Here is a 19,833-nt window from a genome sequence, read left to right on the forward strand (position 1 = left end):
TGCCATATGCCGAGTACGCCTACAACTCCAAAGCTCACTCCGCACATGGAGAATCTCCCATCAAGGTCGCCTTTGGCACTGACCCTAAGGGATTTGACGGGATGCCTGATGAGCACTGGCTCCGAAAGCCCCCAGCTGTCTGGGACAAAGATGGAACCACGCCGGAGCTGCGTAGGCAGGTCGCCGGACGCTTAGAGCGCTGGCACGACATGTGGAGAACAGCAAAAGAGGCCTTAGAGTACACACAAAAGGGCAACGCCCGGTGGTACAATACGAAGAGGTCAGAACAACACTTCGCCGAGGGGGACTCAGTCCTCCTGCGGGCCAAGAACCTGATGACGAGCCGTCCTTTAAAGAAGTTTGACGCTCGCTACCTTGGACCATTCGTGGTACTTAGGAAGATAGGAAAGCTGGCGTACAGGCTGAAGCTCCCCCCATCGATGGACAGAGTGCACCCGGTGTTCAATGTATCATTACTTGAGCGCTGGAGGAAACCCCTAGAGAACAGCAGGTTTCAGCCAGGTCCTATCAGTATACTGGAAGACATTCTGCCTGGCGACAGGTATGAGGTCGAAGGTATACTGTCACACCGAGACACTGTAGCCCAAGGAAGGAAGTACAGAGTCAAGTGGCTGGGTTGGCCCAACGAAGAGGCAACCTGGGAACCACTTGACCATCTCGACCACTGCGATGAGATCCTTCAGGATTATCACCAAAGCGTTCGCGCGGGTGATCCATCGGCGGGTGACCGGGCAGTGCCTGGGGAACCAACGCTACCAAAGCGTAAGAGAGGACGTCCTAAGAAGTCCGCCTCCTAAAAAGGATATCCTTCCAACCCAGCCGAGAAGTGAGGATGGACGCTCCCAGAATAAGTGCAGCTGGTGGCCGAAGGAGGCCCGGCGTCTATCCGATACATCACTGGCAAGAATGGCACGTTCAAGTTAGAAGAGAAGATTAATTGCAAGGTTCATCAAAAGTCACTATAGAAGTGGAGAGTCTTCACGACTACTACCACACTAGGCAGAAGGACCGCCACGACCCGCACTCGGGCTCATTTCGAAGGAGGGGCTACGGCGTCGACGGCCACCCGGAGTGAGCTTCGTGGGCGACGCAGATATCCTCTCGAAGGCGGCAGTGGGAGCCTGGGCAGACGACGGCAGGTCAGTACCATAGTAGTACCAGCGCTTCTCCGCCTCGTTCGCACGACCCGTCTTCTGGAAGTGCTCTTCGAGCACGGCATCGATGACCACGTTGTTGGGCAGCTTCGCGCCGACCGTACCGACCGCAGCCTACTCATGTCAGCCTCAAGAAAAGAGGGGAGGAAAACAACACTCACAATATACCGCTGGAGGTTGTGCGACCAGGAAACCTGGCGCGCTTGGGCGTACTCGGTCTCGGAGAGACCAGACTTGTTGACGCGGCGACGAACCACAGCATCATAGGCGACAAAGCCGTTGCGACAGCCCAGAGCGTAGTCGTAGGCGGTCTGCCAGAACGACTGAACGGCGTTATCGACGGAGTCCTCAGTCGCCTGGTCGCCTTGCCTGGCAGTCTCCTCGTTGGTCTTGCGGAGGGCCCGATCGATGAGGAAGTCGAGCATGTTGACGGCTCGGCGGAAGACAGGGTCGATCTACACACATCAGTCACGGACAGACACCAGGGCGACACAGGAAATACCTCGACACACTCGCCGACCTTCGCCTCCACGCAGCCGGCGCACACACCAAAGTTGTCCTTGCGGAGCCCGTACCCACCAGGTCGACGGAAGACGTACATGAACGACTCAATGGTGCCCTTAGGATTGTACTTGGAGTGAGTGGTCAGGCGCGTGACGCTGCCGCGGCACCAGTATCGCGAGAGCGAGGGCTGGGGCTGCATGTTGTCGGGCAGCTGATAGACGTGGTCGGGCAGAGCCTGGCGGGCGATGTGCGAGGGCGGGGGAGTCATGTTGGGGGCAAGAGTTGAAATGGGCAAGAGTTGGATGGCAGATGAGGATGGTGGTGTAGTGATGAGGCACTGTGGGTGGGGGAAATACAGTCCTTATATACACCAGGTGCCCGCCGGCCCAGCAGGCACCCGGCAACAACCCGACCTCTGACCGCTCTCTCACCTGGGCGCAATTCACGCGCAAACAAACAAAAGTTTGCCTGCACCTAGGCAACACTTCCACCAACAATTGGATATTGTCCAATAATCTCACCCGAGATTCACGTTGCAAACACAAACACGCTGGAGCCGGACCACGCTGCGTGAGAGTTCAGGCAAGGCGTCAGGCATGGCAAGGCTGACAGCTCACTGTCACAGGCCGGCATGCGGAGGAGATCCCCCGTGAATGAGCGAATCCCGCAGACCAGTTCGCGCAGGAACAGGCTGCAGGAGCCGCTGGCGATCCTCTCGCGGACGTCACCGGTTGGGGACTCACTCACTCACTCACTCACCACTCAGGCCCCAGGGATTTCGATCCCTGGCACAAGGCACCTGACCACCTAGGGGGTTGCGGAGAGTATAAACAAAAACGTCTACACGCAGGGCAGACCCCGGCCCAGTGCCGGTCGCCACTTGTGAGACGCAGGGAGCGGATAGCCCCTACACGTCTGACGAACGACAGTCACGCTCCCCACAGGTTTCAGAGCCAAGGGACGCTTCGGCGTTGACCTTTGTGACGTCCAACAGTCACGCTCCCCACGGGTTTTAGAGCCAAGGAACGCTTCGGCGTTGAACTTCGTGACGTCTAACAGTCACGCTCCCCACGGGTTGAGCCAAAGGCTGCTTCGGCGATTGACCTTTGTGACGTCGGGTTTGAGCCACTGCTCACCCATCAAGCCATAGAGCTGACAATTGCGGACTTGACCTAGGTTGAGACTCTGGCAAACAAGGAAGCGTTGCGACGACGGCGTAGCTGGCGTCTATAGGATTGCTCTTAACAGCTACCCGGCCTCACTTGATGCAGGAAAACCTGGTCGCCCGGCAACACAGCGGTGCCACCCTGGTAGGGCACTGAGGAAGCGTCGTGACGACGGTGTAGCTGGCATCTGTAGGATTGCTCTTAAAACAGCTACCCGGCCTCACTTGATGCTGGATAGTCACCCCAGGCCACACCACATTTCTCCTGCCTAAGTTTTTCCCTCCACAGGAGGTTTTTCTAGAGCTTAATAATGGCGCTGGGGATTCCCTAAAACGGTTCGGGACGAACCTTCAGAAGGGGGGGGGCTATTGTCACAGGTGTTCTCCCTACAACAGGGGATACCTCGGACAGACCCTGGGCCAAGCCCGGAGACCCACCGACCAGTATATAATATCCACACACCTAAAGACTCATCCATCAAGGATTCGTCTTATCTCTCAATATCACCTATTATTTCATCCTATATCGCTCTGCTCTATTGCCTGCCTACAGTGCCCTTACAATAGATTAGCCTACCTTTAATCCAACTCTAAATCCTCCCTCAAGGCACCTTGTCCCAACAATGTTTCTATACCCAGATAAGACTAATCTCTACTCTCAATCGCTCCTTTCTTCGTTGCATGTCTCTTCATCTAGAACTAACAAGGCTTAATGGTATTTCTACAAAGCACTGGTTACTTAAACGGTTTATATCCCAACGTACATCCAACTTGCTGCTTACATCCCGTTTCCGTCCTGCATCCTAGTCAGCAAGGCAGACTTTACGAGCATGGAAGTAGCGATCTGGTGAGCTGATAGAATTAAAAGTAGAGTGAAGAGAATAGCAGACTGCGAGCTGCAAGAGGGTGGAGAGAGAGGACTACTTATAGTGGTTAGGCCTGTGCTCTCTGTAAGTGAAAGTCAAGGTAAGTTGAGGAAGGTTCTACTAAGGTTTATGGAATTTGCTAGTAGGTTGTGACACATACTAGTGGGTTACTGTAAGGCAGACTTTATAAGCATAAAAGTAGCAATCTGGTAAACTAATAGATTTAAAAGTAGAGTGAACAAAATAGCAGACTGCGAGCTGCAAGAGGGTAGAGAGAGAGGACTACTTATAGTGGTTAGGCCTGTGCTCTTTGTAAGTGAAAGTCAAGGTAAGTTGAGGAAGGTTCTACTAAGGTTTATGGAAACTGCTAGTAGGTTGTGATACATACTCGTAGGTTACCATCTTACCTTAGTAGAAGTCCTAACATAGTTAGTACCTTCTAACCTTCCTTGTACCTAAGGGTATAAAGGTAGAAGGAGAATTAGTTTTAGATAGTTTTAAATTATCCTTTGTATAAGACCTATAGGAATAGAAGATTCTTTATGTTACCTGTTCTAGTGCTCCTATACACTTTAAAGTGGATATACACATATTCTAGAGTCTTCTATTATCCTATGTTATTACAATTTAGATCTAGTAAGTTACTACACTAAGGTAGCTACGTTACGTACTCTTAGCTATACAGTATACGTTGTATATATTAATTATATGTAAAGCACTACTAGTCTCTTAAAGGGTTCTTCCCCTAACTTATATCTAACTTAGTGCCTTTACATCCCGTCTTTGTCAGTCTGTCCTGCATCCTGGTCAGCACCTTCAACCCTTCCGTGTGCTTAAAGGTATAAAAGCACAAGGAGAATTAGTCTTAGATAGTTGGTTTTTAAGTATCCCTTGTATAAGACCTATAGGAATAGGAGATTCTCTATGTAACCTATCCTAGTGCTCCTATACACCCTGTAGTGGATACACACGCATTTTAGAGCCTTCTATTGTCCTGCGTTATTACATAGTGTAGAGGAGAAGTATCTCCCTACTTACCTAGTACCTAAGTATAAGGGCTGTAGTATGGTAATAGTATAGGCGTGTGTTAAAGAGGATAGATCTAAGGGACCTCTCTTAATCTAGGATAGTAATTAGGGTACTTTAACCTCTTAATTCTACACTTATAGGGTAATCCTATTAATATAGAGCTTTAAAATAGAGCATATAATCTTTTGTGTAGAGATCTACAACAGTCTACTCATGCAGGACGACGCTAGCTACTACTTAGTACTTGTAACTACATAAACCTTTTATAAGATTTAGAGGATGATTAGGTTACTTTAGTAGCCTGCTAACTTACCAAATCTCAATCCTATTAAAAACGTGTGGAGATTGCTTAAATCACAAGTCTAGAAACACTATCTAGACTTAAAAAAGAGCTCAATATGAGCTATTTAGGAAGAGTGGGACAAGGTTACACTAGCAGACGTTAAAAAGTACTGCTAAACCATAAGAGATTAATGTAATACTCTCTTAAGAGCCTTAGGTGGCTACACACCATTCTAATGCATGTCTCTGTCTTATATTATAAGTAGAATACTAAGTAGTTTAGACATTTCGATGTGCTTCGGAAGCTCGGTAGGGCACCTCGTATTTCTGCTCCGTTCAGTCACTCCCCTTGTAGCTTACACAGGTCTCGCCAAGATGGTGCGTGATGGATGTCGAATCCCCCTGTTCACACCGTACGCAATGCCCATTATCAGCTTCACACCGCTTGCGAAGCTACAGCAGGTTCGGCAGCAGGTTCGGCAGCAGGTTCGGCAGCAGGTTCGGCAGCAGGTTCGGCTTAACGTTTTATCAGAGAGGTAATCATCCAGATCAATGTACGAGACCAGCACCTCGTACAAGATTTGAGACGGCAGAAATACACTCCCCGTCACGGAGCGCTTCTCGTCTTTCCACTTCTATTGCAATCCACAGATGGAGATGGAGGGAACTCAGCTATCGGCAGAAACTGCTCGCTACGCAAAGACCAAGCTTGAGGCTCTTGTACATGCAAACTTGTCTCGAGTCACTCTTAGTCCATTGCGTTTTGGGCTATCAACACTGGCCAGCTTGGTTGCTGCCTATCTGTTCAGCGTGGCCATCTACCGCATCTACTTCCACCCACTCAGCAAATACCCCGGACCACTGCTTCTTAAGCTTACCAGCGTAGTCTGGACTTATCACTTCGTCAAGGGCGACATCATCAAATGGAATGACCAACTGCACACGAAGTATGGCGAGACGGTACGGCTCGGACCCGACCGTCTGAGCTTCATCAACCCTAGAGCCTGGAAGGACATCTACGGCCACAAGCACGGCAAGTATCGACCCAATGTCAAGAATCTGGACCGCTTTGTGGGCAAAATGACCAGCAATGTTCATCCCATGGCCACTGAGCCAACCACGGCTGGCCATGCGGCTCAGAAGAAGCAGTTCAATCACGCCTTCAGCGATCGCGCCTTGACGGAGCAAGAGAGCTTGATTGGAAAGTACATTGACAGACTCATCGAGGTGCCCAAGAACGATATTGCCGCCAGCCCAGATAAGAAGATTGAGGTCGATGTGGCAAAGCTGTACAACTTTACCACGTTTGACATCATGGGTGATCTCACGTTCGGGGAGGATCTGGGTCAACTGAAGACTGGAGTTGAATCTTCGTGGGTGAAGGCTGTGTATGTGTCGTTCAAGTTCTTGAGTACGTCGGCCTAGAGTGCTTTTCTCTTGCAACACGGAGCAATCGCTAACCCTGTCCGCGCGGCCTGTAGCCGCAATGTCAGTCATGAAAGCCTCTCCGCTTGGTGGGTTATTGTACGCGGCCATGGCACCGAAAAACGTCGTGGCAGACTGCACAAACCACATCGAGAATTCCAATGCCCTAGTGGACAAGCGGCTGGAAAAAGGCAACAACGGACATCCTGACATCTTTGGCTTCATTCTCCGGCAGCCAGGCAATCCCATGTCCCGCGCGCAGATGAAAGCTAACGCGGGCATGTTCATGATGTCCGGAACCGAGACTACTGCTACAACGCTCACGGCTATCACGTGGCTGCTACTGAACCACCCAGACAAGATGGAGAAGACGATCCGAGAGATTCGCGCTGTTCCTGGACAGTCGCATTTGACAAGCGCCACCGTGAAGAAGCTAAAGTACATGAATGCCGTTATCGATGAAGCTATGAGACGTAGGCAACTCAAGAAACCACATGCCACGCACTCGTTAACTCGTCCCAGTCTACCCCGCAGGTCAAACCGGGCTCGGCAGCCAGCGCGAGATGGCGCCGGGTGGAAACCAAGTATGCGGAGAATGGCTCCCAGAAAAGGCAAGCCCGAACAAAAGCACCCGCTCGCCTTCCTGTCACCAAACGCTGACCGCAACAGACCCAAGTAGCCATGCCAAGCTGGACCGTCTTCAACTCCCCGCGCTATTGGAAAGACCCGCTTCGCTTCGTCCCCGAGCGCTGGCTGCCCGAGGAAGCGGAATTCGCCGCCTACCACGAATACGACAACCACCTGGCGTGGGTCCCGTTCGGGACCGGCCCGCGCGCCTGCATCGGACAGAACATCGCGTTGCACGAGATGCGCAGTATCTTGTCGCGGTTCCTGTACGAGTTCGATCTAGAGCTGTCGCCCGAGTCACGCGACTGGCACGAGAAGAAGACGGCGGGTATTTGGGCCAAGCCGTCGTTGAAGGTGGGGTTGAGGAACGCGGAGTAGGGGCTGGAAGGAGAGGTTTGCGGTGGCCCCGCTGGGGGTGCGAGGGCGGTAGGTGCGTAGCTGCGTTGGGGCGAGGAGGGAGTGTGGCATCAGTGCGAAGTGGTACCCTGTAAGAGACTATGGTCGTCGTTAGTTTCTCTCTTTCTGTCGTTGTTGCTAGGGTAGAATTTTTCTTCAATATACGTAGAAGTGGACCAGTCATCACAGTTCTTCTTTGTCTAGAGTGAGAAATTTTATTCCTTGCTATTGCAGCTTTACTGAACGGACACTCGACGTATTCGAACAAAGAACCGAGAAGAGGAAGCCTCGACGCTAATATAGAATTCGTGTCCATGAGAAAGATCTAGATCTCTCTGCGAGACGCTATGTAGGCTCAACATTGCAATATCCCGTCTCCAGCACCAACCCGGCCACACTCTACAGACAACCTACACCACCTTCACTCGGACGTTGTTGCTGCTCTTGGGAAACGCGCCGAAGAGGTCATAGTAGAAAGCGACGTCTCGCTCATACAACGTGTCGTGTAGCTCCATGTCGAAGCCAGCCGACGGGGCAAACAGGCGCCCCAGAGTAAGGTAGACTTCCATGTTGGCGACTTCCTGGCCGATGCATGCACGCGGACCACAACCAAAATTGTTGACGTACTTGCGCAGCCGCTTGCGCTCTTGCTCGTCAAGCCAGCGTTCCGGCTCGAACGTGTGTGGGTCCTTGAAGATGTCGGGATTCAGGTAGTTGTCGTATAGTGAGATGGACACGTGTACGCCCTTGGGGATGACGGTGTCACGGTACATCATGTCGTTCTTAGGGTCGTATCTGGGCAGGCGGCTTGATACGGGGTGGTTGAGGCGGAAGGCCTCTTGTATGACGGCCGTTAGGTAGGGAAGCTCTCGGAGTTGCTGGAAGCTGGGTTGTCTTCCTATGCTTTTCTCCAGATTGCCAATTTCTTCTCTCAGTCGAGACAGCTTGTCCGGGTGACTAAGGAGCATGAATACTGCGAAGGTCATCATGACGCCTTCAGTCTCGATGCCCGCGTTGATGTTCAGCCAGACTTCGTCTACTACACGTGTCATCTCTTTCTCCTTGGGTGGCAACTTCGATTTCAGAATGTGTGCCGCAGCGGTGGTGAATCCGGCTGGTGGTTCTCCAGTTGAACGCTTAACAACCTCCTTACCAGCATTGCTGTCGCTCTCGTCTGCGAGTGCGGCACGGTAATCTTCTTGAATTGCCTCCATAACCATCTGTCTTCCGTTAGGTGACTACTTTGAGGCTGTACGAGGATGTAGAGTCAAACTAACGTTTCTAAATCGCAGAACGCGGATGACGCCAGGAGGTAGTTGTGCGCTTTTGCCAAACCGTGGCCGTGCTCTTAGCACCTCGAATAGCCAGTGGCCGACCTGACGGGTGACCATGTTCATACGCCCAAAGGTTCTGCCGACCAGAAACATTGCCTCCTCAAAATCCTCGACCTCGACAAAACCAAAGTCTCGGCCGAGACTTGTAGTACAAGTGACGTCGATGGCCAAGCATCGGAAAGCATCTCCCACTAGAAGCATAGAAACACATTGGTGAGCTGCTAAAGATCGAACACATGGAGTTGGAGTAGCTTACAAGTTACGACACTTCCGGTGCCCTTGAAACCTTTGAATCTACCTATCAACTTGTGCACCAACTCTTCGTACGCCCTCTCACGAGAGTGAACAACAGTAGTAGCGTAGACTGGTAGGAGTGCCTGGCGACGCAATTGATGGAGTTCATGAGGACCGTGAGACAGTTAGAATACGTAGGGCCAGCTTCATCTTGACAAAGGGGGACCTACCCAGATTGCAAGACAGTATTTGGCGGGCCTTGCGACCGGTAGAACCACGCGGGCTTGGAGGCCTTGCACTTCATTTTGTAGGCCTCATTCCATTCTGGGTCGCGAATGTGCACCTCCCAAGGATTAATTCGCACGATAGGTCCTAGACCAAAATCAGTATTATATCATGACGGTTTTCATGTCCGAGCCCGCTTTTCGCATACCAAGAGTGTCATGCATGCGGTTTATCTCGACCCAGTACCGTCCACCGCCCTCTTTGAAGATGTCGAAATAACCCTCATAGGCAAAAGTGAGAGCAGCGAGAATCGGACCTGGAAACCGAGCAACTGGACTCAGAAACAAGCGATAGATGGCGACGCATAGGAGGCAAGCAGTAGCCAAGAGCAAAAACGTGCTTGTCCATGACGCGCTAGAGAGTTTGCCGATGATTTCTTGAAACCCCATGTTAGAGCTCAAATTGCCGTCCGTTGCTGCCGATATTTTCTCAGTAAGCTTGAAGGGAGGCTGTGATGGCCGTTACTTATTGACAACCCGATTATCAAAACTTGCCGCATCCGCTTACTCGCATGGATGTGCGAGCTTCGCAAAACAAGCAAGATCAAGTCTTCGCGCCCGCAAAAGCTTGTCACTGTAGCGGCCCGATATCAGAAATCCTACATTCAGTAATTGATCGAACCACCTCGAACGCTAAAATTGATTACTATGGTATCCGGCAAAAGTAGAGTCCCATGGCCAGTGCAATGTGGAGGAAAAGCAGAGGCTGAGCAAGTCCGACTCCCGAGGTTTTCTTGGCTTTCCACCAATTAGCGGACATCTTTTCCCTTTGTTATCTGCAAAAGCATCTGTGCGCGTTCGTTATAAGAATCAATAGGCGTTTCTGCACAAGACCCACTGCACTGTCCATGGGACTCTACTTTCGCCGGATACCATGGTACGTTGCACGCACAAAACGGGTTACCTGCCTACCATCGGCGGAAGCGACGAGTGCGGCCCGAAACCCACCAAGAGTAGGACCGGCTACTAGCTCGCCGATAACTACACCGCATTGCAACGACGCGCTTAGGCCTGAGTATCTGAGGAAGGCGAAAATGGCGGTGGCGATCAGGGATGAACGACAGCCGTTGGTTCGTGGACCTGCGGTCGGCTATGCCGCAGCTACGAGGACATTGTTTGCGTTAAATGACCGCCTACCGGTGGAGCTACGGAACCCCTGCATGACATTAGCATCTTGATTGCGCCGACAGTATGTTCTCAGCCTAAGACACTGTGTCGTATGTTGAACAACGTATTGGATTGGTTTAAATCAAGCTGCGTGTTCACTCTCGCATTCGGCTTATGATCTCCTTGAACTGTATATATTATACCACTCTTTAAACAAGCATCCTATTAGGATACTGCACCAAAGCCCATATATACCCGTCGTTGTTCAATATTCTGACTGATACGATGGCTGCCATGGTTTCGAGCACTCTTCCGGCAACCCACACAGCAGTGAAAGTGGTGGGCTCCAATCATCTCGTCGTGACCAAGGATGCCGCCATGCCTGTATTCGACAAGTCCGAGGTGCTCGTACGAGTGGCCTGCATTTCCATCAATCCAGTGGATGCAAAATCAGTCGATATGTCGCCCACACCCGGCGCAACGGTCGGAACCGATTTCTCTGGCGTTGTAGTGGCTCTGGGCAGCGACGTCGACGCTGAGCAATGGCACATCACCGATCGCGTTATGGGTGGGATATTCGGCAACAATCCTCTTCGTCATGACAACGGCGCCTTTGCAGAGTATCTGGCTGTTCCCGCCAAGCTGCTATGGCATATCCCCGCCGATATGGACTTTACGACAGCTGCCTCGTTGCCGACCGCTTTGGCAACTATTGGAATGTCACTATTCCAGTACCTGCAGATTCCCATGCCGGATATTTCAGGGCCATTGCAGCCTGGCTCCAAAGAAGAAAATCATGGCGCGAAGTTTGTACTAGTCTACGGGGGCGGTACCGCTTCGGGTGCCATGGCGATACAAGTTCTGAGGTTGTTGGGTCTCAACCCTATCACGACGTGTTCTGCGACATCGGCAGCCCGATCTCGCGAGCTGGGAGCGTCCGCAACCTTTGACTATTCCTCACCTGACTGCGGGACAGAGATACTCGAGCACACAGCAGGCTCGCTAACTTTGGCGCTCGACTGCATCTCCAACATGGCATCGATGGAGACATGCTACAAGGCCTTGGGCCCTGCAGGCGGCCGTTACCTAGCCCTAGACCCCTTTCCCATCCGGGGACACACGCGCCGCAGCGTTGAGCCGGATTGGATCTGCGCGTACACGCAGTTTGGTCATGCTATCCCCTGGGCGCCGCCTTTCGATCTGGACGCGCGCCTCGATGACCGTGAGGGCGCCGAGACCTGGTATCCCTTGGCCCAAGTTCTGTTAAACAAAGGTCTGCTCGTACCGCAGCCCCTGGAATTACGTCCGGGTGGCTTAGATGCCATTGGAGAGGCTATGTATCAGGTACGCAAAGGGCAGATAAAAGGCAAGAAGCTAGTAGTTCAGCTTTCTTACTAGCGGATTGCTGCTTTATAAACAGAAGACCGATGGGCCAGAAAACTGTAAACAGTGGCAATTAGCTGAAACAAGGTAAATCATGTACGTCTTCAAGGTCCAGTAACTCTCTGAATTAAATCATGTGGAGGATGCAAAGAGCTTTTTAGTGTGTGTTCTGGTGTTTGTTGAGAGAAAGCGAATATAAATGGCGCACTGGGGATTAGCTAATCCGGCTCCGTAAATAAGTGTTTGTTGATGGTCAAGTGCTTCTACATCCACCACGAGCTTCATATAGAGCGTCCCGTAGCATACTTTTATGCTCTGCCGCGACAATTTATTTAAGGAATTCTATCATCATCTGAAACTTTATTATTTTTGTACATGCTGTCAATAGCTAAGGAGACCTAATTGGTAATACACTAGAAGACAAAGAAGTAAGGGTGGGTTTTGTTGGAGTGTTTCAACCTATTGTATCTGTGACTATTATAGCTCTTTCTGTCTGAATTTTAGCTCCTTGAAGACAAGTAGCTTAAGTCAGCTAAATGTACGTCCTCTTCCTACTAATACGCTAAGGCTCGAATATAATTGATGCAAATGCGACGTTGCTGACATCGGCCTCCTCAATTACATCTTCAGCGGGGATCTGGACGTCTGAGATCGTAGCTTTTACAAAAAGCATAAATGAGATGAACATAGTTAGAATCATGAAACCGGGTGGCAGGCGGATCGCTCGCTGTCGAACTGTATGCCAGTCGCTTCCGTACTGTTCCATAGTGCTGAAATCTCTTTAGGCAAGCCAATTCGATAGTCCAGTTCCATCAACGAGTCAATAGAGGTATTGAAGACCGGCTGTAGGCGAAGACTAAACACTAAGCGAATATTTTACCTACACAGAGCACTTAGGGAAAGAGGCTATATGTTCTGGGTGAACCGGAGTACGCGTCGTACTTCACCACATACCTTTAATGCAGCTAATATCGCAATGGACTGCCCACAACTCAGGTGTGCTGTTTAAACACATGGCTCTCTTTTTTCGTCTCATGAAGAAGTAGTTGAAAGCTACGACTGCTGAGTTACCGTCTGTGAGATATCTGTTATACATCTAGAATGAAACTTGTTTGCCCCTGTTGTCAGCTCTGATTATAACAATGAACTCGATTGATAGCTTTGCGGAGATCGGCTTGCATTAGACTTCTCAACAGCCAGTTTCGATCGTGAATGTGGTGTTTGCCGTTCTTGGTATGTGGGTGATAGGTGCTCTAAAAAGAGATGTGTACGTAATTGGAGAATGATTCCCAACATCATGCCGATCACCAGAAGGCATTTTTTTGTCCGCATAGTGTTCCAAAGAAGTTATTTGGATAATTTAACTATTGCCAAAGAGATCTTTGTAATAATTGAAGCATTCACGGGAAGTTTGCAGACGCTCAGGAAGAGAGGTTCGCATGAAGCCCATTATAAATCTTCGAGGCATTGCCCGCAAGGGACCCCTTGTCAAAGAGATTTACAGTATGATAACTATTTGCGTTTTTAACAAAGGATTTCAGATGTTGTTGTTAACAGAAGTCTCAGCAATGATTGACCTCTGAGAGGCGGAAAAAGTCATGCTGCTGAGGATTTTGATGCCTAAAATATTCGGTCGACGCACCCCAACTCATCTTTATACGCTCAATAAGAGCGATTTGCTACTTATGAGCTGCTCCAAGGTCTGCAACTGTCAGTATGCTCGCTACTGAGAGTCTTGTAGATCACTCACACCAACAGAAGAGCTTCGTTCCGCCGTAAAGAGCGCGACCCGGCGAAGGAGCTTTTCAAGAATGGTTGCGTACATTATTGGAGAAATCGTTGGTGAGAGCAATGTTATTGCTCTAATGTCTTGCCCATAGGCAGATGCGGGTTTTCCGTACAAAGAGAGACAGATGACGGCGATAACTACGCTCATCGTCAGCACTGCCACACTCGAAACTGCCAAGCATACATACCTAAGTAACCCAACGGAACCAAGGCCATGGAAATGTCGAAAATTGTTGAAACTAAATTATAAATACACTTTGTTTGAATGTTGCGCATGTTCTGAGCTGGCCATGCTTCGTAAGATCGTCCATTTGCTTGCTTGAAAGTGCGCTGTTCGGTCGAACGAGCCCGATCCAGTCTGGAGGTCCGAATTATGTTCCTTGTCCAAATTCGTTGATAATTTTGCATAAACGCCGACATCCAGCAGAAAGTGCTCATCTGCAAACCCCTTAAACTCGACGGCAGATGGTTCTGAACGCGCGCGTTCGTAAGAAGTCGTTTGTGCCATCGAAACGATAAGTATAGTTTACCATGAGGCTAAAATATCCTCCCTGAGTCGAGATTACTGTCGGATAGTCTGTATTGGTCCCATACGTGGCGCATGGCCTAGCCTAGCATGACGCTGCAGGAAAGTGGGTAACCCGACCTCCCCAGGCGTTGTAAAATTACGATCCTGTCATTAATGGAAACAGTGATAACCTATGATGAGTACCATGTCTTATGACCAATATTCGCATGCGGAACAGTTCTTAACATGATGTCAGCTTAAGTTGACAGCACAGTGTTTTGCATCAGATACCAGCAGTCAAGAGATGAACAGAAAGTCATGCGCAGTGTCATTCGCGAGCAGTTCAATAAACTATGGTCCATAAGATTGTGTAAAGTATTCTACAAGCTGTCAGATTGGGGCCCCAGCACGGTAGAAAATCATCGGTGCGTTGGTCTCCCTCAGCCCTCAGCGTTGTTGCACTCCAGAAAGTCGAATGAAGCATAACCCAACTGACGTGGTATTAATCTTGGGGACACTTACCTCAAGAAATGTATATTAGCGCTTACTTCCCAGATTGCAGAATGTAAGTATATATGAGTTGGGAGTACAACGCAAATAACATGTTACTGGGTAGGACTGTTGCACACCACGAGATTCTCAAGGCGCCTCGTGTCATGCTGTGCACAGCGTTGAGGCTTGCACTCTTTGCAAAAGGCAATGTGGTGAGCTCAAGCCTGTAGTACAATGCTGATTTAGTTTGATGCTCTTGTATGTGCGCGCCATATTAGAAGCCTCAGGGTTCGCATGCGGGTAAGAGTTGATGTTAGGTAACATCTCAGCTTACACAATTTGTACTTTAGTAACCGACTAATATAATCCCCTACCTATACTATACCAAGTATACTAAGTGGCAAAGACTATTTGCTAGTCATAGGTAAGTAAACATGGACGCGGAATAGGCTTTGGTTGGTTCCACCGGATTTTGAAGAACGTAGCAGTAGGAATGAGTGAGGCACGAGGAATCCAACTGCAAGGAATGCGGTCGTCAAATCACAAACTCGGTATTCTGCGTAATGTCGGAAGATGTTTACCGGTAGTCCTGGGTGGAACGTTGCGCATTTTAAAGCGGGGTAAGTACCGGAACGAGGTAACAGCAAGTCTCGCGCGCATCGTAAAACGTTTGCAAGGCTGATTTTCAGGTCTTTGGCAAGCGTGATCATGGTCCTAACTAAAGCTCGCACCTGTCACGGGTATACTCCAGCACCAGAGGAAAATGGTATCGTTTCCCGTTAGCAGACTCCCCATCATAATTCTGCCCTCATCCTTACTTCGACTGTGATCATCACTACGTGCTTTCTTTCTGATAATCTAGCTCCCATTCGGTAGACCCATAGTGGGCGAGCTCATTATCTGTACTCGCCAGAAGTATCTAATTAGATGAGTGCGCAAGAGAGGGGAAATATAACGATCTGTTGGGTTGCACTGCAGCTTCCGAATGCGTGAGATGAACACGACATGCCTCACTCCTGTCGAGTGGAACTTTTCGAGCCACTGCCGTGTCCTGTAAGTTCAACCCTACTTAAACCAGCATTCCTCTCTATGCTCAAATTCAAGTTGCCGCTGACAATCTCTCTTTACATTTACCTACGACCAAAAGCTTCAAAGTCATTAACCTAGCATAAAGATGCGCTACTCTAAAATTGTTTCCCTTGCCACCGTAGCGTCTGCAGTCGACATTGAGTGGTTTCGGGAGTCACATTGCAGGAACGGATTTGGTATTCGATGTCAAAACGTGAATCCCGGCTCGTGCTGTTCCGGGCAGCAGGCTGAGGGGTGGGCTGCGGTCCAGTTTTCTTTCATCCCTAGCAACTGGGATATCGCCTCTGATGCATATGCTGCTGAACGCTGCGGCGATTCCCTCGTCAACGAATTCAGAAATAACGGCGGGACATTTGTGTGTCATGGTGACAACCGCAACTACAAAAGTGCGGGTTATCACTTCTATAGGAAAAAGAGATATGCCTCTGTGGACACCCGTGATGCCTCAGATGAAGAATGTGTCAAACCAGATACATTGTTCTTGGCTGATAGAACTACATACGCTATCTCTGGACTTACAGACGATCAAGTTGCAGAATTGGTACGTAAGAATCTATTTAGCTAACAGAAACTGCCTGCTAACTATTCTGACAGTAAGTAACCTATACCACCAGCAACTCTAATATTTATTTGAACGCTTCATTACAACAGCTAATGATCATGCCTAGCATTACACTTGCCGAGCACGCAACTCATACTGACCTACCTGCGGTTTATCAAGCGCTTAGGGTCGAATAAGCCTAGCCTTACTATCTTAGAAGAAAGGCCAGAGCTAGAGCACTCGAGCTCGTCAAAAGGGTTTGCTTTACGGCATAGGCCTAACGTGGCTTGTTGAGAACTACTTATCTGGGTATATACAGAAAAAATTCAAATTAACTCCCACTATGAGCTATAGCGTATCAACCTACTCTACAGTATTCTGCACATTATAATTCCACTTTTCTGTATCGTATCCTGCGATACCACGTCCACTGTCGCGTCTTAAAAAGTGCACCGTCTTACTTACCGTCTTCCCGTGGATACGGGTGTTGACCTCCATAAGAGTCTTAAGCGTACCCCCTCACGGTGGGCGACATCCCTCTGCCTTAAACTACCTCCTCTCGTATGTTTCATGGTGCGTGACGGTCTTCTTAGCTGCTTCAACTTCAGTAATCATCTTCTTCGCAAGCTTAGGCTCGTGTTTTACAGTTGCTGCGCCCTTGACATACCCACACGCTTTCCACACATACAAACACACACATTGTTGCCGTGAGTAGCACGGAATCTAAATGGCAGCTGATCCACAGGGTTCTTTTACCAAGCACCGTCCGGTCAGGTCTCAAATTTGTCGCAAATCGACTGCAGAACACCGCACTGAAACCAGCGGCCACAATTGTCAAACGGAGTATTAAGACAGAGGTTCTTCGATTGATCTATTGATTCTCGAAAGCAGGATGAATTAATTCCATCCAGAACTACCTGTAATATACACAACGATAACCCGCCTAAACCGTCTCCCCATCTTTCTTTACTCTATCACATACTTTGTCCGCCTACGCCGATTACAGTAATAAAATAGAAGGTTTTGATTTCTACAATCTCGTTGCCTGCTTGTTGCAACAAGCTCCAGATGAGACGCATCTGGCCCTTGCACCCGGAGATGATGCCGATGTTGGAGGGCAACACACGGGCAAACTTGTCTTTGTCTTTCGGATCGAACGTCGGCTCATAGGCAAGCACTTCAGTGACAAGCTCTACAACCAATCGAGCTTCCTCGTGATTACACAAGGATGTCGAAGAACCGTACTTGACAGACTTCGCCTCGAGACCAGAAACGTCGATTGCAATCCGGTTACGTTCGTTCCTTCGGACGCCGCTCATCTGTCTAAAAAGCTGCCGCAGAGTCTTCGCCACAGGCTTGAGAGTAGTCGTGATCCCGTGGTCTACGAATGTCTCTGGGCTTGAACATATCATCGTGGAACATGACTTGTGCTTCCTCCAATTCGACTTTGAGCTTTGCCAATGCCGGCAGATCTGTCGCTCAGTACTCCCTGTGGATGACGGTGGGGTCGTATCTTTCGAACTCATCCGGGAAGACTCCAGGGTCGCGCGAGAACTCGGCGTACTCGAGGTTTGCAGGAACCTTCTGGAACTTCGATTAGTGCAGCTTCGGAGCAGCCTGGATGCGACGCTTGCCGATCTTGTTGTCGTCCGCCTCGCTCATATCTACGTCTGTGTGTTTAGGCAGAGGTAGATCTTCTAGTTTAGACGCGTAATCTGACATGTCAGTGTCCAAGTCGTAGTACCTGTTTCGCGGCGCCTTAGGCGGCGGCGCCTTGTCGGTGCTTGGTGTCTGACCAGGCAGAGGCCGGAGTGGTTGCTTAGGGTCAAGAGGGTCAAGAACCCCAAACCTGTTCGAGGAGCGAGGAGGAGAGGGAGCGGAGGTGGAGGAAGAGTTGGCAGAAGCCATTTCGTAAATTAATACGAAAAAGAGAGAAAAGTAAAATAAGGAACACTTCCGTAGTTGGGAGATCCCTGAACAGACTAAAAATACGTACAAATTACGTTAAAGAGATTTGTAGAGCGTAGGTGGTGTGCGGAACACGCGATTGGTCAGTCCTATGCTAGAGACTCAGGTTAGGAGCTCTAGGGCCAGCTTACACTGGACGAGTTAGGGCAAAGACAATGTCTGGTACTGTCTAGACAGAGATTGAGGCACGAGCAGGACGCACAGACGGCTGAGGGGTAGTACAGAGAAGGCAGTGGGCAGCTCGCGAGCTCTTGTCTACAGCTTACGCACAGACCACAGAACCGGCTTGACGCGATGCAGCTATTGCGCGAGCTGCCTAATGCACACTCCTTTTGCCCTATCTCTTGAAGCTGCGATCCATGCCGCCCGCAGCTGGTGCAGCGAGCGGTCACACTGCACCTGTTTGGTCTTTCTCAATGAAACGCAATGCCGCAACGAACAGAATGACAGCTAAGGGTACAAAGACAAGGCAGTTTCACTGTGAACACTGCACAGGTACGTACGGCAACGCACGAAGCGAGACCTTTTATGGAATACATTGAGAAAAATCTGAGATGGAAAGGACTTTGAAGCAGAACCTGGAATAATGTTTCTTCAAGTGAATAGAGAACGTGACATTGGAAGCAGAGTGGTGCAGCATCGCCCAGTCCACGATACCTACTGTGTCCTGCGACACACCTATTCACAGTCCGCTCTACGACGTACTCTGGCCCACGAGACGCGACCTACCACCTACTTTTGCGCTACCAGAAAGACAAACTGCGACTTGAGTGGACCTGCATGCCAGGCGCCTGAAGGTGTGAGGACAACTCAAACACAGCTCTCGAGCTGCTTCACGGCTGGGAGGCAGTAGCAAACGTGGCATATCGTCGAGTGCTTGCAGATGAAAACAACCACAAAACAGGTAAGCGGCGTACGAGCGTGTGTTGAATGGTCGTGGGAAGCTGAAGAGCAGGTCTGTCGTTCATGTTCGAGATTTGTAAGAAGGTCCCTTTTTCGTAGGCGCGATCGTTGATGTGGTAAACTAGCTTACTTAGAAACATATCTGCTCCACAAGCTGCTAATGCTACAACGCCTCACGAAAGATTTGTGCGTTGCAGAGTGCGGTTAAGAGTATAACTCTCCTTTAATTATGTACATCTCTGCTGCTTAGCAGGTATCGTAGGAGCCATAGTGGAGGCTTGAGTGTAAAGAAGATATGTCAAAATCCACAAAGAGTCGAAGCTCCGTGCCCAGCGACCTTTCCGGTACCGAATTTTCCCATCTCTTTAGCAATCATGAGATTGTGAATGTTTTTTGGTGCTGCTTCGGCTTCTCGAGGCGCAACTTCCTGAGGCGCGACTTCCTCACCGAAGCTCCTGCCCTATAGACACGCGAGCGAGCTAGCGCGTCACCCATTCGTAAAGAATCTGAGAACCAGAACCCACTGCTTCCTCTTATTCTCTTTTGCAGTTAGGTCTAGATTAGTCAATTTTTCTTTGTAACGTTCCCTTGGCTTGTACCCTGTATAAGCCGATCTAGACCTGTTCACTGAGTGTTCTAGTAAAGCTTCTTGCGTATTTGTACGCGGTTGCTATTGGTTTCTCAAGCGTACTACGTACGTGGAAGTTTCTGTTCAAGGCTCTTCTAATTACGG

The 19,833-nt window shown here is 49.7% G+C and overlaps 6 protein-coding genes across 7 annotated transcripts, besides 12 other annotated features; 2 read left to right on the forward strand and 4 right to left on the reverse strand.

Annotated features, from left to right (window-relative positions):
* Window positions 1–3,409: part of a mobile genetic element that runs on past the window's edge.
* Window positions 1–3,420: part of a mobile genetic element that runs on past the window's edge.
* On the reverse strand, window positions 1,017–1,947 carry EKO05_0006731 (uncharacterized protein; the record flags this gene model as incomplete). Of its 2 annotated transcripts, XM_038940899.1 has the most annotated exons (3): window positions 1,017–1,289; window positions 1,337–1,630; window positions 1,678–1,947. In XM_038940899.1, the coding sequence occupies 3 exons, from the start codon at window positions 1,945–1,947 to the stop codon at window positions 1,017–1,019; spliced, it is 837 nt and encodes a 278-aa protein (XP_038797268.1). The 2 variants fall into 2 exon arrangements, with proteins under 2 accessions (XP_038797268.1, XP_059492849.1); XM_059636866.1 differs by having other exon boundaries at window positions 1,017–1,630.
* Window positions 2,417–2,444: a tandem repeat.
* Window positions 3,215–3,409: a long terminal repeat.
* Window positions 3,408–3,565: a mobile genetic element.
* Window positions 3,410–3,413: a direct repeat.
* An 89-nt stretch (window positions 3,566–3,654) lies between the features above and the next one.
* Window positions 3,655–3,884: a dispersed repeat.
* Window positions 3,882–4,136: a dispersed repeat.
* Window positions 4,137–4,276: 140 nt separating this feature from the next.
* Window positions 4,277–4,354: a dispersed repeat.
* Window positions 4,328–4,444: a mobile genetic element.
* A 1,228-nt stretch (window positions 4,445–5,672) lies between these two features.
* EKO05_0006732 (uncharacterized protein) lies at window positions 5,673–7,451 on the forward strand (the record flags this gene model as incomplete). The annotated part of the gene is made up of 4 exons (XM_038940813.1): window positions 5,673–6,432; window positions 6,503–6,919; window positions 6,969–7,030; window positions 7,116–7,451. 4 exons carry the CDS (start codon window positions 5,673–5,675, stop codon window positions 7,449–7,451), a joined length of 1,575 nt encoding a protein of 524 aa, XP_038797269.1.
* Window positions 7,452–7,879: 428 nt separating this feature from the next.
* Window positions 7,880–9,711, reverse strand: EKO05_0006733 (uncharacterized protein; the record flags this gene model as incomplete). Its single annotated transcript, XM_059636867.1, has 4 exons — window positions 7,880–8,689; window positions 8,747–8,945; window positions 9,268–9,409; window positions 9,471–9,711. The coding sequence occupies 4 exons, from the start codon at window positions 9,709–9,711 to the stop codon at window positions 7,880–7,882; spliced, it is 1,392 nt and encodes a 463-aa protein (XP_059492850.1).
* A 256-nt stretch (window positions 9,712–9,967) lies between these two features.
* Window positions 9,968–10,201: a dispersed repeat.
* Window positions 10,202–10,713: 512 nt separating this feature from the next.
* On the forward strand, window positions 10,714–11,826 carry EKO05_0006734 (uncharacterized protein; the record flags this gene model as incomplete). Its single annotated transcript, XM_038946199.1, has 1 exon — window positions 10,714–11,826. One exon carries the CDS (start codon window positions 10,714–10,716, stop codon window positions 11,824–11,826), a length of 1,113 nt encoding a protein of 370 aa, XP_038797271.1.
* A 3,114-nt stretch (window positions 11,827–14,940) lies between these two features.
* Window positions 14,941–14,997: a mobile genetic element.
* Window positions 14,998–17,203: 2,206 nt separating this feature from the next.
* On the reverse strand, window positions 17,204–17,641 carry EKO05_0006735 (uncharacterized protein; the record flags this gene model as incomplete). Its single annotated transcript, XM_038946200.2, has 1 exon — window positions 17,204–17,641. The coding sequence occupies one exon, from the start codon at window positions 17,639–17,641 to the stop codon at window positions 17,204–17,206; it is 438 nt and encodes a 145-aa protein (XP_038797272.2).
* A 184-nt stretch (window positions 17,642–17,825) lies between these two features.
* EKO05_0006736 (uncharacterized protein) lies at window positions 17,826–18,137 on the reverse strand (the record flags this gene model as incomplete). Its single annotated transcript, XM_038946201.1, has 1 exon — window positions 17,826–18,137. The coding sequence occupies one exon, from the start codon at window positions 18,135–18,137 to the stop codon at window positions 17,826–17,828; it is 312 nt and encodes a 103-aa protein (XP_038797273.1).
* Window positions 18,138–19,833: the final 1,696 nt, after the last annotated feature.

This window comes from Ascochyta rabiei, chromosome 11 (assembly GCF_004011695.2).
Source record: "Ascochyta rabiei chromosome 11, complete sequence".
Lineage (NCBI taxonomy): Eukaryota > Fungi > Ascomycota > Dothideomycetes > Pleosporales > Didymellaceae > Ascochyta > Ascochyta rabiei.